The 18,600-nt window shown below is 36.7% G+C and overlaps 1 protein-coding gene across 1 annotated transcript in view; it reads right to left on the bottom strand.

Moving 5' to 3' along the window:
- Nucleotides 1-226: 226 nt before the first annotated feature.
- LOC140152321 (E3 ubiquitin-protein ligase TRIM9-like) overlaps nucleotides 227-18,600 on the bottom strand; it is a 50,333-nt gene continuing 31,959 nt past the window's right edge. Inside the window, 4 exon segments of the mRNA XM_072174624.1 lie at nucleotides 227-2,271; nucleotides 9,525-9,663; nucleotides 10,881-10,961; nucleotides 10,964-11,022. Coding sequence (XP_072030725.1) covers nucleotides 1,751-2,271; nucleotides 9,525-9,663; nucleotides 10,881-10,961; nucleotides 10,964-11,022 — 800 coding nt within the window. The 3' untranslated portion in view covers nucleotides 227-1,750.

The following is an 18,600-nucleotide window of genomic DNA, read 5'->3' as shown; positions in this document are numbered from 1 at the left end:
TAGAAAGTGTTTGGATTTCAACTGGTATAGCCCAATTTAAGTACAAGAGATAATAACTAGATAATGGAAGCATATGTAATGCGATCATGGGAAATGAGTTGGATGTTGTTGTGAATATTTAATTTTAAGGTTTTACCTCAGTTACTTGCTCTTCAAAAATCCTATGCTTTTACCAAATTCCCATGAAAATTGAACTTCTGCTTACCAAGTTACAAGAAAGGAATTTAAACACTTTTTGGCCAATAACTCTTAATATTAACGACATTAAACTCTTTCCCTTGACTGCAGCACATGTAGACACCTTCTCAATTCACAGCTATGACTTTTAGTTAAGATGCAAATGTGGAATTGGTTTATGTGCAGAGGACAAGTTATTATACTTAGATGCCTGGGTATGCAAGCTCAAGTCCACTCGATTGGACTATTCAAGTTGATATCCATACACCCTCTGACGACATGACCTTAATCTTCCACACAGGGAGTGTGAGTTTCAAATAGGGTTACCTGAATGGGTGACTTCATTTGACATGTGAGAGATTAAGGTCATGTCTTTCATAGGGAATATATGGATTTCAACTGGAATATACCCCATAGACAGTCAGATGTAATAGTCTGCATGTCATCATTCCCACAATGCAGCCACATCTAAATCACAACTAAACATTGCAACCTCTAGTGTAAATTTGCTTGGATATGTATTAACCGCTGTATACCTCTTGCATACAATTGCAGTGAGTTTGCGTCACACTGATGCTTACGTTTTACTTCATTCACTAGCAATAAGCGATTGAATTTTGCTTCACACAATATGCTCTTGTTATACTCCAGTTACTACTGATACATAATTGCATTTTTTGCTTCACATTTTATATGCACATGTTATTTTATTCCAGTTGCTAGTGATGAGTGGTTCAATTTTCATCAATAAAGTAGATTACTCTTATGTCTTCCAAAGCAAGATTAAAATTAAAAAAACTGCTCTGCACTATTGAGTGGAGTGAAAATTCAGCTTTAAGCTGAACAGTAATAGGCCTATATCATACTTCTCCATGCCCATGGCTACCCCTCAAATATCTTGAAATTTGTTTCATAAAACTGTCAATTACATCCGTTATGTCTCAATTAAACTACAGCTATTCCACTTGGTATCCATACACCCTCTATGGAAGACATGACCTTCATCACTCACAGAGGGAGTGTAGATTTCAAATGGAGTCCCCTTTAACACTCCTTGTGTGGGAGATTAAGGTCATGTCTTCCAGAGGGAGTATGGATTTCAACTGAAATATTCCAATAACATTGATCATTATAAAATGTGAATTGATTTGCGCATGGAATATATGAAAGCCCAAACATCTTTTTTGCAATGGCCAAAAATTGGGTTATTCCAGTTAGAATCCACACCCCCATGCAAGACATCACCTTAATCTTCAAGGGAGTGTGAATTTCAAATGGGATTACCTGAATGGGTGATTCACCCCTGTGTGTGAGATTAAGGTCACATCTTCCACAAGGGGTGTATGGACTTCAACTGGAATATCCCATACCAGCTTCTTTTTCCCCCCAGTTATATTCTTGTGTAGCTCAAACAAATTGCTTGGACAAACATCAAGAATTATTATTTCCAATAAAAGCCCCTCTTATACATACAAATGCAATATTGCCCATATAAAAAACCTTTCTATATACATACATATATATAGATTTTATATATTTATACAATATACATAATAATCCGTAACTAATACAGTTAATCTATATCATCAAATTCGGTAGGAATATCGAGTCCTGGGTGCACAGTTACTTGGACGTTACGGTTTAAGCTGATTGCCGGGAAGAACACACCATGGAGGTCCGAAAATGCCACAGGCCCTTGCCTTTGGTCGTTGACAATATACTGCAATGTTCTCTTAGTCAGATCCAGTAACACACCCACAACACACCCCACCCCGATACCCCCGTCAGTTCTATCTGTATGAGCATTATTATGAAGAAACCAACTGCGATTGCTGTCTATGTACATGGACCACGATTTGTCGTCTTTTCCCAACATGGCGTCTTTGGCCGTGTCAAACCTAGCGATGCCGAACGCCGGATCTGGGTGGTTGTCGTATCTGTCGATGGTGATCTCCCAATAATGGATGCCTTTGGAGAAACCTACGTTGCCTAACACGATACGGTCGTCTGAGGCTCTACTGGTCAAGGTCATGTTATCATTCGTGAAGACTATATCTGGGTGCGAGGTACGAGGATCTGGCTGGAACCACGCCACTGTGGAGGACAAAATGTATGAAGATTCTTGTTAGTTTTTTTATTCATTTACCTAATTAAACTGAAGTATTGATATTTTAGTAATACTGTAAACGTTCGCCTAATGGCGCACCTGGGCTCGATCCTTTGGGTAAATTTCATGTACAAAATAGAGAGCTCCTTCCTACAAAAATCCCAACAAGAATTAAGGGTACGTGCCCTCATTTGCTGGTAGGATTTTTATGGGAGGGCACTTTTAGTTTGTGTCTAAAATTCCAGTTATGTCAAGGGAGCCCATAGCGCCATTAGGCGAACGTTTACGGTATCAATACATAAGGCAGAGGTAATTATGAGACAAATTATAAAAGTAAAGATAATGCAGATCTTCTTCATAGTCAATCTAACCCAGCATCTACATCCAAATGATTGTTAAATCTCTTGAAATTTCAAGTTATTTCACATTTGTGACCTGCTACCACGAAATGAGCGTAAAGTCGCAAGTTGGTAGTTTCGAGACGCCATTGCTATTGTATTGGTGTTCTTTGTTTAATTCACGCGCACCTGTTCAAGACAGTAGTATGTCTGTATGTCCTTTGTGAATGGGGGACAATGGGCCATTCATGAAGCACATACTACTGGCTTACAGGCACGGGTGCATGGCAAACAAAGAACATCAGCTCATTTTGTGGTAGCAGGTCACATTTACTTGAAATTGTACAAAACAAATGTCAATTGAAACCCAAACATTCTTGCTTCATATCAAGGACTCAGTGCAACAAAGACTCATCTCCATTACTGCTCCATAATGGAGATGATTGAGCCTTTAATGACATTAGCTGCCCTGAGTAAAGTTGTGTATTAATACAATTGTGCTTATGAATAACATTACCCAGGGCAGCTAATGTCATGAGATGATCGTTGCACTCACAGAGCCCTCAATATTTTACATTGCTTTTGTGATCTATCACTTTATTACCCTACATTTGAATCTATTGTCAATTAGAACTCATATTGAAATACCCTACCACGTTTTCACACAGAAAGAAGGCAGGATTCCCCTCGCTAAGCGCGCGCCTCAGGAAAGCTCGGTCATAAAACGGATGGATTATATGCATCAGTGATACACCCTGCCCAGGATTTGAACAAAAGAAGGCTAGCACAGGAAAGCTGTAGGATGGCGCACACCTTCCTGTGTAAGGGAATTTCAATATGAGCCCTTATACTAGGTAGTTGTAAATTTTGGCAACACCTCTCACTATTGACATCGCATTCAGTCCCAAATTAACCAATTTACTTCAAATGGAAAACACATTAAAACAGTTTCTACTTTCAACTTGTGGGTTCTCTTTTTCCACTCTACTTCCCACAACCTTATGTGCTATTCCAGATGAAATCCATACACCCCCTATGGAAGGCATGACCTTAATCTTCCACACAAGGAGTGTAAATTTCAAATGGGGTTTACATGAATAGGTGACTCCATTTGAAATCTACACATTCTGTGTGGAAAATTAAGGTCATGTCTTCTACAGGGGGTGTATGGATTTCAACTAGAATAGTCCACAAAGATCAAATCCTCGCAAGAAAATCACACTATAGAAAAGACAGTTTGAATTAGTAAAAAGTGTCCCAGGTATAGAGGTTTACAAACCTAGTACAATCTTAACACCTAGTCAACAGTAACACCAGATTGTACAACATTTAAACTGTAAATTAACTGTTATAAATCTAAGAGAATGACTGTTCGCTAGCTGCTGGCAAGGTGCAATTTATGACACAACAGGTGTAGTTGGTGTTGACTAGTTGATAAGATCGGAAACAGGTTTGACACTGCTCACACGAATGTAGGGTAAAGTTTCAGTCGTTAAAAGATGAAGATTCATCAAGGAATTTCAAGAGTTATCCATCTACGGTATAATTGCATTATACTTTGCACTAGTTGAAGGAATTGGTCCTATAAATTTAGATGCATGTGTAAATTTTGGAAAATCTTCACATAATAACCATCTTCAAAGATTACGTACAGGTCCTGTCACAACACTTTCACAAATGCCGAAGTCCATGCCTGATTTTTTTTGGCATAAAAAGATAAGCGAGCTGTATTATCAGATCATGACTGAAGACCCCAATACATTGTACATTAGCAAAATAATGACAAAGAATAGTGGTCGGACCTGTAATCAATTCTCTCAAAATCAGGGAAGTTATTGTTTTATTGAATGAAATAAAGATTGTGAATAGCTAGATAGAGAATAGAGGATCCAGGCAAGCTCTAAAGAATTAATGAATATAAAAAAGTAAAAAAGTATTATCAAAATATGAAGAGATCTTTTTTATAAAAGAAAATACTGTGAATTTAGTACAAATATTGGTTTTCATAAACTTCATCACCATTGTGCTATTGAAATACATCTGATCCAATGAGACAACTTCTAATATGAAATCACAAAGCTTTCCTTTGCCATAATATTTGCCTCAATTGAATACCCAAGTGGAAGAAAGGCCCAACTCCACCATTTTACAAAAATTTAGACCCAGACATTTTACTGCTAGCAGACAGTTCTTCCTTGTATTTGAAAGAAGGGCTCAAATCCACTCCTTAAATAGTCTTCCAAATACACTTAATCATGGGTTGGTGGAAAAAAGGTCCAACTCCATGGAGTTGGGCCTTTCTTCCACAAATATTGGGAATATGAAAGAGGTGGAGTTGGGCCCTTCTTTCTTTTAGGTATTCAACTGCATTAGCACATTTTGAATTGTACAAGTATTCATTGGATAAGAAAGTGTACCATTGCATTTCATTTCACTATAGCTTTAAACATGTCATTATATGAAGTTAACAGAAGTTGATATTAGCAAAGGAAAAAATATGATTTTGTGTTATGATGATAATGGAAGTGAGGAAAGCATTTCAATCCACACACCCAAGGAAGATTCACCCTAGAATCTGAAAAAGAATGTATCCTAAACTTTAGAAAATCACAGCAAATACAATTAATTACACACAAAATGTGGTTATTGAAATCAGTGTCTCATCTTAAGTAAAATCAAACTCTTCCAAAAGCTATGCCTAAGATAATGACACTTACTGGGTGGTATGACAACGTCTGGTATGGAAGAAGTTAAAATGAAAAAAGTATAGCCATACCATGAGTTTAAATGGATTTGGACAAAATTTTTGCACATCGTTTTTTTTTTAACTTGGGCAAAAAAAGTAAGAATATATTTTAAAGCTGGTTAAAAAGTGGTTAAAGTTATTGTTGACATGATGGATATAAGTTGTATGAATAGTACTGAAGTAGAATAAATTTTCTAATCTTTACTTTGAGGTGCTAGTGTTTAGTATGCAGGATGAAATTGTTAACCAGACTTATATTAAGCAGGCACCCACGGCTTTTTTTACCCATGGTTGCCAAGTTTTGGCTCCTGGTGTGTCCAATATTTTACACAACAAACTGTAGGACCAGGAGCCCTCTTTGGGACCAGGAGCTCATTTTAGCTCCTGGTCCAGGCATGCTTAATATAAAGCCTGAATGTTAGTATAATCTGGTTTGTTTTTTTCTTTCTTTCTTTTCTGTAAAGTTATGTTACTTGCCAGTTGACGGAAATGTTTTTCTGGGAGGATGCAAGGGCTTCCTTGACACTGGTATGATGACGGTGCCATGTTCGCCAATTGCTAGATTAGTGAGTTAATTTTGATCATGCAAATTAATTACAACCATGCTGTACACATATAGCATTATCAGTAGCAGGGCTCAAAATAAATTGGGATTAAGGGTAATTTCCCACCAAAATTTATAAAATGCCCAATGAAAAAACAAAATTTGTCCATGCCAAAAGTATAATCAGGGGCTACTTTTCAAAGAATTTATTCTAAATACCCACTGAAAGTAGTATCCATGTTAAACCCTTGATTTAATTAGATAATCTATTCCGGTTAAAACTGCAACTATGTCTGGTACATTTAAATGGGCTACTCCAGTACATAGCAATCCATACAACCCCTACGGAAGATACAGCCTTAATCTCCCACACAGGGAGTGTAGATTTCAAATGGGCTAACCCATTCAGGTAATCCCATTTGAAATCCACACTCTCTGTGTGGAAGATTAAGGTCATGTCTTCCATTTGGAAGTATATGAACTTAAACTAAAATAGCCCAATTCTTCTTTTAATCTTCTTTTCACCTAATTGCGCCGTCTTTAAGCCGACTGATGCTACATTAGGCTACGCCATTCACGGCCCAAGTACTTGACATTTCAGTTTGGCTATCCCTATCAATTATGCAAAGAATGAACATGGTCACATGTCTCAAGTGTTGATCTTTACTCCAAACTAGTTAACGTTCATTTAATAATTCATATTCAAAAACATAATACTGACACAGTTAACATCAACTATTATATAATTTACAGGACTAGTTGCACAGAGCTTTGAATCTGGATTAATTAGGAATTGCTAAAAAAATCCTGATTAAAGATGAAGTGCTAGAGCATTGATTGGTCACCCCGGGGTAAATCAGAATTCAATAAATAAGTGCAAAAATATTGGTCATATAACATAAATACATATTTCAAGACAACAGTGTTTCTACTCAAAAAGAGTGTTTCTACTCAAAAGAGTGTTTCTACTCAAAGAGTGTTTCTGCTCAAAAAGAGTGTTTCTACTCAAAAAGAGTGTTTCTACTCAAAAAGAGTGTTTCTACTCAAAAAGATTGTTTCTATAAAGCATCCAGAATTATCCTGTTAAATTTTAACTAGATTACAGCAATGGGCAAGAAGTTTAAATTGAGATATGCTTTTTGGAAATTATCTTATATTGCCGACTTCCCTTACACATTAGGCAATTCCAGTTGAAATCCATACACCCTATAGAAGATAAGACCTTTATATCTCACACATGGAGTGTAAATTTCAATTGGAGCTCCCCCCACTCAGGAAACCCCACTTGAATTCACACTCCCTGTGTAAGAGATTAAGGTCATGTCTTCAATAGGGGGTGTATGGATTGTAACTGGAACAGCCCGCTGCAAGTTTACCGACTGATCAATGGGCACATGCATTAAGTTTTTCATAGCTCGTAGCATTTCTTGTTTTCTCTGGGACTTGCAATGAGGCTAATTATTAATATATGCTAGAACACTTTCTCCTTTGTAATGCAGCGATATGTCTAGCCTACTATTAGCCCATCTCATAACAACAAACATCGGTTTCATCAGGGCCAAACTACTCTCTTATCCAACACCTTTATATCAGAAACTCATTTCCCATAGAAACATGTTGCATGTTTAGCCTACAACCTGTAGCTCTACACACATGCAGCTCTAATTTGATCCCAAATTTGATCCACACCAGCTTTTTTGAAATGTACTAAACTCTATTGATGCATCAAGAAGCGCTGATCTATATGTAAATGGGAGTCCATCTGAACTGAATATATCGTATAGCTTAGCCTTATGAATTTCAATTTCTAGGCCAAGTTTTCATGCATCAGTACTAGACCATAGGTTATGTATACTGATACTAAAAAAACGGTGCTATGAACTTTTTTTTTTGCAGACTATAAACGTGATCAGTTTGGAATCAATATTTCATGCCATTTGTCGGATTAGTCTAGACAAGGTCTGTTGGTCATGTGACTATATGATGGTCATTATAAATAAGCTGCCTTGAGACTAATACATACTTATTATCAAATGCTCCGATAGCCAGAGTTTTGAGGTCGGCGGTTCTTAATTTATTTGTGTGTCAAAGTTACACAAGTTCAGCAAAAGCTGGCAAGAACTGCTAAAAACAGAGTTGAGGTCAGCATTTCTTGAATTGCTTGCCTGACAATTTATTCATGTCCCGCAAAAGCGGGCAAGTATTGTTGAAAACACTAACAAAAACATTGATACAGTGTCATGATCATGTGCTAGCTGTGTCACAAGTGCCTTGTGGCTATAAAGTATTGCATCCCCACCCCTCCTCAACAACAATACTGGATACGAAAAAGATTATCTTGAATCACTGATGTATGTAAGTTTATATATTGCTTGAAATAACGAAAGGCAGCTTTCAGAGTTGTAGTGATTCGAGTCATTTCATGGTTGAATCAAGTCATTTCTAACAATTACTAGAGTCGAGTTGAGTCAAATGACTTGAGTCACTACACAATCTCCATGGGGAAAAATTTAAGATCTAAGTCGAGTCATTTCATTTGTGAAAAGTTGAGTCTTGAGTCATGACTCTTACAAGTCTGGCAGCTATGGTGACCATACATTTCTTTCTTGTACTAGTTGTAGTCACCTAACTATTAAATCATATAGTCTCTTTACTAGCCTTTTCTGGAGACTCAAACCTTGTGAGCACGTTAAACATAGGGTCGACAACTAGTGCATTCAAACTAATCAAGTTCACATCCATTCATTTATTATCAGCAATCAAAATCATCACCAAATTTGCCAAACGGGTAAGTTGATCATCGAGGTTATCACTTTCACTTCAATGAAATGAGCGCTCAAATAATCCAAAGTGAATTATCATGAACTATTTGCTATATATATCTGCAATTGGCTATTCCAGTTGAAATCCTTACACCCCCTATGGCAGACATGACCTTAATCCTCCAACACATTGGGTGTAGATTTCAAGTAGAGTCCACCCATTCAGGTAACCCCATTTGAAATTCACACTCCCATGTGCAGAAGATCAAGGTTATGTCTTCCAGGGGGTGTGTGGATTTCAACTGGAATTGCCTACTAGACATGATGAAACCTGCATGGTAACATATCCATTGCTTCCAAGATAAATCCTATGGATTTGAACAGTACCTTGTTTCAACATCCAACTTAAATGAGAAACTGAGGAAACACATGGCATGCAAACAGAAATTCAATATACTGTAATGCAATCATTATAATTGTTTAGACCATTTTCTGCACTTTCCAAAATGGGCTGTTCCAGTTAAAATTCATACACCCCCTAAATAGGCTATTCCAGTTAAAATCCATACACCCCCTAATGGAAGACACGACCTTAATCTCCCACACAGTAGGTGTAGATTGCAAGCCCATTTGAAGTTCACACTGCCCGTTGAGAAGTTTAAGGTCGATGTCTTGTCTTCCATAGGGGTGATAGATTTCAATTGGAATAGCCCAATTTGCTATGATGCCACATTTGGAATGAAGAAGCCAATAAACGGCCCAAAACAAAATTAAGTTTTGCTTGTGACTATCTCAGGCTTTTATGTCAAACTTTATATACTATAGACTTTTACACAAAACAAGCTTATACCTTCAGCAGTTTGCAGGCATATACTATCACTGTAGTCTCCTTCACCGGCATGGTTGTATGCCTTCACCCTAGCATGGTATGTACTGTCAAAGTGTAGCCCGTCTACAGAACAGATAGTTTCACGACCACAGTATACCTCCTAGATAAATCAGTTGAAAAACAAGAAATAAGGTTAAGTTTAAATTTGATTAATAATTGTTTAATAATTTTGTGTAAAAACATACTTTTAAGTTGGAAGGATGTTTCAAGAATGCTTCAAAGAAAGCATTCTTAAAACATCCTCCCAACCCAAAATTATGCTGTTTTATACCCGGGGTTTTATATACCAATACATAATACTAGCTCCAGTATCGTATCTTCATTACTGCCAGCCAATCTTACCTGTGAATCAGCCATATTATCATTGTACAACAAATTTCAACATTATAGTTACAGCACTCTCACAGTTGAATGTATCTTACAGCGCCCTCTTAGTTTGTGAGTAGGTGGGCAAAGTTCAAATTTCGTAGTGTCTAGGAATGGTACATATTCATCAAATTATAAAACCCTCACCAAAAGTGTGTCTTTGGCTTCAGTTGTGCAATATAACTATTAATTTTATGCGTATAGTGGTTTTACCCATATATAGAGGTTAATGACTGTGCATCAGTTGTTTTGAGGGTATTGTGGTATATCTAAACATTGTGCTTTGAACCTGAGGAATATCCCGAAGTCCAAAGCACAATGTTTAGATATTTCACAATACCCGACAAATAACTGATGCAAAGTCATTAACCTCATTCATAATCAAATATCTTTTTTTAAACACAAGATGCTGCCATTATACTTTTTCAATAACCTGCATTTGCATCTGCATATTTAAAATTTATTATCTGTGATAGGATTAAACACATCGCATATATTCATGAGATTATGAATGTACTATAAGAACTATGTGAACATGCATTTTTTAATGAAACACTAAACTCAACACAAGCCCCCTCTCCAACCCTAGCACATACGCCAACCAATGTAGGTCAGGTGCGTGCCCATAGGGTTACTTTCTCAAGCCCCAGATTACAGCAAAAACATGATAAAACAGCCTATTTGGGTGCATCCCCACCCCCTGGTTATAAGGTTTCTGGGCATGCCCCTGTAGGTTGTACCCTAAATGTACCTGTTAATCAAGCTTATTGTTCAATTACATTGAGCTATAGTTGGAAAATGCTTAAGGTGCACTCTTTTGCTCACCATGTATGAGCAACAAGCAACTGAGTGGATTTCCCACAGCCTTTTATGCATTTAGCTTATTTCATTTATTTCATGTCAGCATTTCCTTACCAAAAGACCCAAGATAAGTTTCCTTTTTCTACATACCCTGAATTCACCATTGCATCCATCGCCTAATTCCAACACGTAACCTTCACCCAGCTCAGTGGGATGCGATTGCCACGCTATCGCGTTACACTGTTGTTTTCTACGCTGCAGTCTTCTGGTACAACTACGGGTGGCTCGGGAACTGTAAGACAGGTAAAGAAAGAAAACGGATATAAAAGATTATTAAAGTTGAACATATGATACTTGCTTCAATTAAAAATTCATTAGCTTTTACTTAACGATAGTTGCATCACAAAATTACCTTTGGATATCATGCACATTGTACATACACCAGGATCCACAACATGCTCATCTATCAGGGGCACAGTTCTTTAACCCCCAATACATTTGCACATTTATTGAATGACCTTTGAAAATTTGGTACTAAAATTCATACTCTGCAACTTGAGGTCAAATTTTGCACTATGATTGTTTAATTAAGGTTATTGAACTATGCCATTGGGATGAGGCCATTGTGGTCCATAGTGATATCATGCACATTGTACATGTAACATACAGACTGGTTTATGTGGTAGCTTAAAAACAGTTCAGTTCATATAGAGGTTGCAACAATCCTATTATCAATGTTACACTTACAGTCTTGTTAAATTCACATTAATATGTTAAGGGAGCAAACCAAAACACTGATGAAACTCTATGAATGGGTTATTCCATTTGAAGTCCATACTCACCCTGTGGAATATTTAGCTTAAGTCATCCACATAGGGAGTATAGGTTTCCAATAGAATTTACACAATTGGGTAACTTCCATTTGAAATACTCGCTACAGTTGTGGAAGGTATCATGTAAAACTACATACAAGGGGAGTATGGGTTCAAAATAGCTAACCCTACCAATTTCATTTGAAAAACACTCTCACTCTGTGGAAGATTTTTCTTAAATCTTACACAGGGGATGTGGATTTCAAATAGAATAGCCCAATGAAGCTAGTTCCATTTGGGAGAGGCGTTAAAACTTGATTACATTTCTTGTATTATAAAAAGTATCATTTGATCTACAGAGACAGAGGCTATCAATACCGATACAAATCCGATAGCATTAGTTTAGCTTTGTAATCAGTCAATTCTGATCTGTGTGACCTCATATGGTACATTAGTAACATTATCTGATCCAACCGAGCCAAATTAGGAGCAAAGTTTGAAAATGGGAGTTTCTTGTCATAAGTGGCGGCACCTGGAATTTTTTTTTTGGGGGGGCATTGGGGTGAAAATCAACAAATTTGCATAAAATTGCTGCAAAAGTGGTAATTTTGGGGTTTTACCTCAAAAGTTGGGGAAAAACTGGGGGAGGGCAAGAAAAATATTTGGGGGAAAATGGCCCTTGCCCCCACCCCATAGCACTGCCACTCAAAAATGGAATTTCTTGTTATCGTGAATTGTACTATCATGCTGAAAAATGTACCTCCCTATTATTGATTATTCAGTTAAGACAGTTATGAGGTTTTACAATGCCAATTTTCTTATTTACTGTAAAGCATGCGCATGAAAATTTCACACATTTTGCACATGAAGTAGATTCGCACAACTTTCATGCACACAAATATTTGATATTCCTATATAGGCCTTTTAAAGAAATGTACAAATTCTCAAAAATGTCATGTTACATAAACACGGGTTCTAATGCTTATAAAATATCACGTTTTACGATATTTGATTGCTTTTGTCTGTATCTCAACTGGGTTATTCCAGTTGAAATCCATACACCCCCTATGGAAGACATGCCCTTAATCTTCCACAGAGGGAGTGTGAATTTCAAATGGGGGTACCTGAATGGGTGACACCATTTGAAATTTACACCCCTTATGTGGGAGATTAAGGTCATGTCTTCCATAGGGGGTGTATGGATTTCAACTGGAACAGCCGCCCATTTCACAATTGCCCATCTTTGGCCTAGTTGGATCTGATTGTGTCACATCAATACTCTGCCTGCATCATCATTTCATCTCGTTGTTTATAGGTTTTTGGGACAGAAAATGTATTTGTAGGTCAGAAAATGTATTTTTGTGGGTCAGAAAATGTATTTGTTGCTGTATCATTTTGCCATCAATACACACTTGATGACATTTGAAATGGTAAATTTCATTTGAAATCCACACTACCCCTGTGGAAGATTTTGGAAATATCTTCCACAGGGGAGTATGAATTTCAAATAGAATGAACACATTTTCTCCGTATGAATTTCATACACCCTCTGAGAATGACTCAACCTGAATCTTCCACTGAGGGAGGGCGAGTTTAAAATGGAACTGCTAATGTTTTCATTCCATTTGAAATTCATATTCCCTCTGTAGAAGATATTTCCAAAATCTCCCACAGGGGTAGTATAGATTTTAAATGAAACAGCCCAATACACTACTCCACAACCTATTTTCAATTTTTGGTACAAAATGTTATTTGAATCAATTAGACCCAATCAACCCAATAAACATGATAAAAATACGAATATAAATGCAAAAAGTACAAGCAGACAGGGGTCGTGCAGAGTAAACTAAATATAGGCTAACGTAATCAACAGCAAATCAAATTTATCGTCAATGGGCATTCCAGTTCAAATCCATACACCCCCTATGGAAGACATGACCTTAATCTCCCACACAAGGGGTGTAAATTTCAAACGGAGTCACACATTCAGGTATCTCCATTTGAAATTCACACTCCTTGTGTGGAAGATTAAGGTCATATCTTTCACAGGGGGTATATGGATTTCAACTGGAATAGCACATTTCTTGTCAAAATAACAGCAATTGTACAATTTATATTTTTTTTAAAGTTAGTGTGAAAGCAGAGAGTGTATTTGACATAATAATATTTGAGAAGAATTTGGTTAATTTGATCACCATGACAACCCAACAGGATTGAAACAAATTTAGTTAATTTTGTAGTCTGGGAAATCCAAACTAGAATTGACAGGTAGTTGTCAGACAGGTTGTTAGGAATGAATTAGATTTTGAAAAGTCAAAAAGTGCATGAATACCAGTGGCATAACCAGATTCATATCAGGTTGGCTGAGTAAGGAGGGGTAGATTGAGTTGGAGAGGGGAGGAGGGAGGGAAGGGGTGGGGCAAACCAAGTGTGCAAAGGTACAAAATCTGGACTGTCTCTATAGGCATTTGTATAAAGTTCATGAGGGTGGTCATATTGGGTGTGTGGGGGTGGGGGCAAGCCTTGAAATAAGTGAACTGGAACCAGGAGCAATTTGTTTGTGAAAATTGGTCCTGGTTCACTGGGATTTGACAAGAACCAGGAGCAATTTCTGAAGAATCATGGGCAATTTTCGAATAGTAAATCCTTTTCTGCATATACATTGTACAATACAGCATACCAGCACTACTGCACCAGGAGCAATATGTTTGAGAAAATTGCTCCTGGTTCATGTGAATTTTACAAGGACCAGGAGCAAATGCTCCTGGCGCCTGCTTCTTTCAAGGCTTGGTGGGGGAAGAGTGGCCACCTGTGCCCTCTGGTTATGCTACCGGTGAAAACATCATGCAAACCACATCACCACCACCACAAAACATTTTGCAAAATTGTTAGTTTTTTTGTTTAAAAATCTGCACATAACATTATGATGACAAGTGGGAAAAATATTTGGCAGAGCAAGATATGATGATGGTGAGGACAGTGTGTGCAAGTTACTATCAGGCATGTTTTCTAGAACTCCATTATTCCATTCATTCGTGTGATGATGCTTGATTTGAATTAATTGGTATGTCTTACGTTTGCCTGCATCTAGTTGGTCAGGGTCCAGGCGTGATGCCAGTTCCCCGTCTTCTGGTAGGTGTAAGGTAGTGGGTTGAGGAATGGGATTGCGATGCAGAAAGCATGACATAAAATATAGCAGTCAAAAATGAGAGATGTTTGGTGATGTATTTTGGATGGTCAGTTTTGATATGGATGGTAGGAGGAGAGGAGGAGAGAAAATATTGAAAAATAAGATGTAAAAATATGCAGAGAAAGGTTGGCTTGTGTTAAGATGCTAGGGCTAGAAAAAACAGCAGATAAGATATGCTTCAGAGAGAAAAGTGCATACTTTTTACAAGCAAATTTGCTTATAAGAATGCTGACATTTTACTACATTTAACAATACAATACTTTTTAAGTGATTGGCTTTTGGGTTCTTACTCATTATATTAGAAATAGGAATAGAAACATGTAAGGAGATAGTGTTCCTGCTTTTAGAACATAGTTGACTGTGCAATAATTAAACTCCAAATGTTCCTATTAAATTCCCTGACACAATATTCCTGATTTCCCCTATTTGTTCCTAACATAATCACCAGTAATACTGGAATTGAAAACATAATGAATAGGTTCCCAGACAGACAGACCGACAAGAGCTAAAGTGGATAGGTACAAGCGTGCCTTAGTTGATTCCCTGGTTGGGCTATAGGGGCTATAATACATCTCGGTGGTATTATATATTCCATTACTTGGGAATCTGTATCAAGCATAGACGTCCCCGGTATCTAATGACGTCTAACAGTGAACCTGTAGACCAAGAGGTGAAGTACATCCACAGGAATTGTTATCACATAACATGCTAACAACATTAATGTGCTGTAACAAGATGGGATAATAATGACAAGTAATGCACTGATACCATTTTTATCCTGTTGAGTTCACAGCTGTGATTTGATTGAACAAGACTGATTTTTTTATTACTAAAATAAGATAAAGGTTGACAGAAGTATTCAACTTATTTTGTGGTTCTGTGCAACATAGAATATAATTATCAGGTCTTAATGCCAACAAGCCCAATTGTGATGTGATATTCAGTACATTTTTATCATCTTGTTTTAACAACGGATGATACTATTTTAATACAGAAGCCAAATGGAAACTGATTTGCTCAAATGTCTCAATTTGTTTGAATTGATGCATGCATGTACACAACTTTTAGGATTTGTGTAGAATTTAACTCTCCCCACACAGGTATCGACTGCAGACGACAAGTTTCAATTTTTTTTAATCTAAATTGAAAAATTTCAGAATTGTACATTTCCATCACCATATTTGGAATCAGCATGAAAAATGCATTAAAATGAGTACAAACAAGCCTAGTATTGGTTTGGTGGTTCTTGAGATAGGTCTTCATATTTTGACTGAAAAAATATCTCAATATTTTGAGAAAATACCTCAAAACTTGGACATTTTATGTTGAAGCCTATGACTAGCATGCAGGTATTAAACAAGCTCCTTGTTTATCTCATTATATATCTTTCTTGTTCAATTCAAATCTTATATTTATTTGATACACCCTGAATTTGTCATAAAATTATTCAGTGTCCAAGACGAAAAAACAAAATGGTTGGGGCAAGGTTTCGGTACAAGTTACATATGAGCAGAGACAATACACAACAAAAACAGTATACAAAGTGCATCAATCAGAAAATATAATAATACATAATAATATCATGTTACTTTCCGGCAAAAATGAGTATAGCGACGCACGCACGAGACAAATATAAGAATAGCAAGCGTCGTAATATCAACTGAATTCAAAAAGGTCGTAAGTTCATATTAATAACAAAAGACTTATAACCTTCTTGGATTCAAGGAGTATAGCTAGCCCAAGGCTTAACATCTTTGCTCCTTAGCTCATTGCCAGACGGTGCTTGCTGCCAATTTTACTCGTTTACTGATTGAGGAAGAAAAAAGAAACCCCTGAATTGGATCACCTGTGTGAGTATCGCATATCATCGCAGAGAGTTTTGCTGTTTTGGGCATAATTGTTTTTCAATGTTTTATTTTGAAAGTTGTTTACTATGCTGGTGTATCTAAGCTTCAGGTCAGACAAATATATTGCATGGATGCACCAATGCTTAAAATTATATGCGATATGATCAAGTAAAATTATTTGTTTGCCATACAAATTTTAATTTTCCATATCATACTTCTGTTTAAAAGGCTATATTATATGCAAAATACCTCATCTCCAATTAGGCTAATATATGCTGAAAACCACCATTGCAATTGGACCTTTAGTTCTTTGATATGTAGCCTATAGATGATCTTCTAAATGGTACACTTCTTCAGCAGTAGATGGGTAAATAGCTTTGACATCGATAATCACATGACTACTGAAAATTGAGACCAATCATGTGATATCCTTTTTGACCCCAGTTTCGATTACACCACATTTCGCCATAATGCATTCTAGAAACGCTTGCTGTTAGAATAAGAAAAATTTTAATGCTAAATTATTGCACATTCTAGGGAAGCGTGGTTACCGCTTTTGAAATAACCGAGTGAGAGGGTTTTCAAGAAAATATTTTTCCTGTCAAAACTGAAGCATCCTCTGTATAAAAGAAAATATGAATATTAACTGCACATCATATATAACGATTCGTGATACCCAATTATGGCACATTTGAGGTCGTTTATGAGGCAGAGAATTTTTTTTTTCAATTTTATATACGCCAAAATATTTTTTTTTTGAGCAAGAATAAGGATAGAAAAAACGTTGAAAATTCTATGTATAAATAACATTAGACCCGGCAAAAGATTACTGTTTCGTTTTTATGGTAATCTAATCTTTTATTTCCGGAAGAAACATTTGGGGTCTAAAATGGATTGCTTATGTAATTGATAGAAACATCGAACGTGTATACAAGAAAAATGGTAGGTTCCTCTATAGTATTTTACTGACCATGGAAATGTACTAACACCGTGCGAGCACATGTCAAAATCGATATAATGTATTGTCCATATAGACGCCAAGCATTTATCATGTTTATCGTCAGATTAACAACAATTGAGCGCTATTAATACACATTAATGTTTTTAGGCAAATAAAAGTCCAAAATATGGTACGTTTTCTGCTTTTGCTTGTCACGTGGTAGGCCTATATTGAAGTTGCGATTATATATTCAAATAAGTTTCATAATAGATTCCATCAAGACAAGTGGCCGAGTGGTCTAAGGCGCTAGGCTCATAGAGCATATCCAAAGCGGTGTGGTGCGCCGTGAGTTCGAACCCTGTCTCTGCCAAACTTTAAAAGAAGTAAAATTAAAATGTAACTTTTTTAAAATTTCATATTGGGGAAATGTGACTGGGAGAATTTATGTATGGCGTGGAGTGGTGTGAGTTTCGATATTTATATCACATGATTATCAATGTCAACACTATTTACCCCATCTATGGCTGAAACGTGCCAATTAGAAGAATCGTCTATATACTTAAAAAACATTCAAACACAGTAAATTGGCTCTGTATTTTGCTGTAACTAATCAATTTTTAGCAACACAATGATTAATTTTGCTGGACATTATGCTTCATGGTTTCCACATTATCTCCACACTTTTAAAATGAATGTGACAAGAAAGTGGAACTCCTCAACATTAATTACCATCTACTCTTCTCGGTACAAGTGGAGACAGGGGACAGAAAACAAAGAGAGAGCACATTGTTGGGCTTTTATTTGGCTTTCAGCAAGCACCAGACAAATAATATTACAGTTTTTGAGGACAGGCAACATGCGTAATGCACATCTTTTTTTCTAACGTACGTAAGACAACCAACCATTGACAGCTAACAGATATACAAACATAACTAACTGACAAAACATTGTGCACATGGAATCATGATAAAAATGAAATGTGACAAAATATGATCCAACTAGGACAAAGAATGTACATTTGAAATTCCGACTTAGATTCGAACTAGCACTGTTCGCAAACCGTGACACCCCTCGAATTAGC

Source organism: Amphiura filiformis, chromosome 5 (assembly GCF_039555335.1).
Source record: "Amphiura filiformis chromosome 5, Afil_fr2py, whole genome shotgun sequence".
Classification (NCBI taxonomy): domain Eukaryota; kingdom Metazoa; phylum Echinodermata; class Ophiuroidea; order Amphilepidida; family Amphiuridae; genus Amphiura; species Amphiura filiformis.
This window is presented reverse-complemented; position numbering and strand designations above follow the sequence as displayed.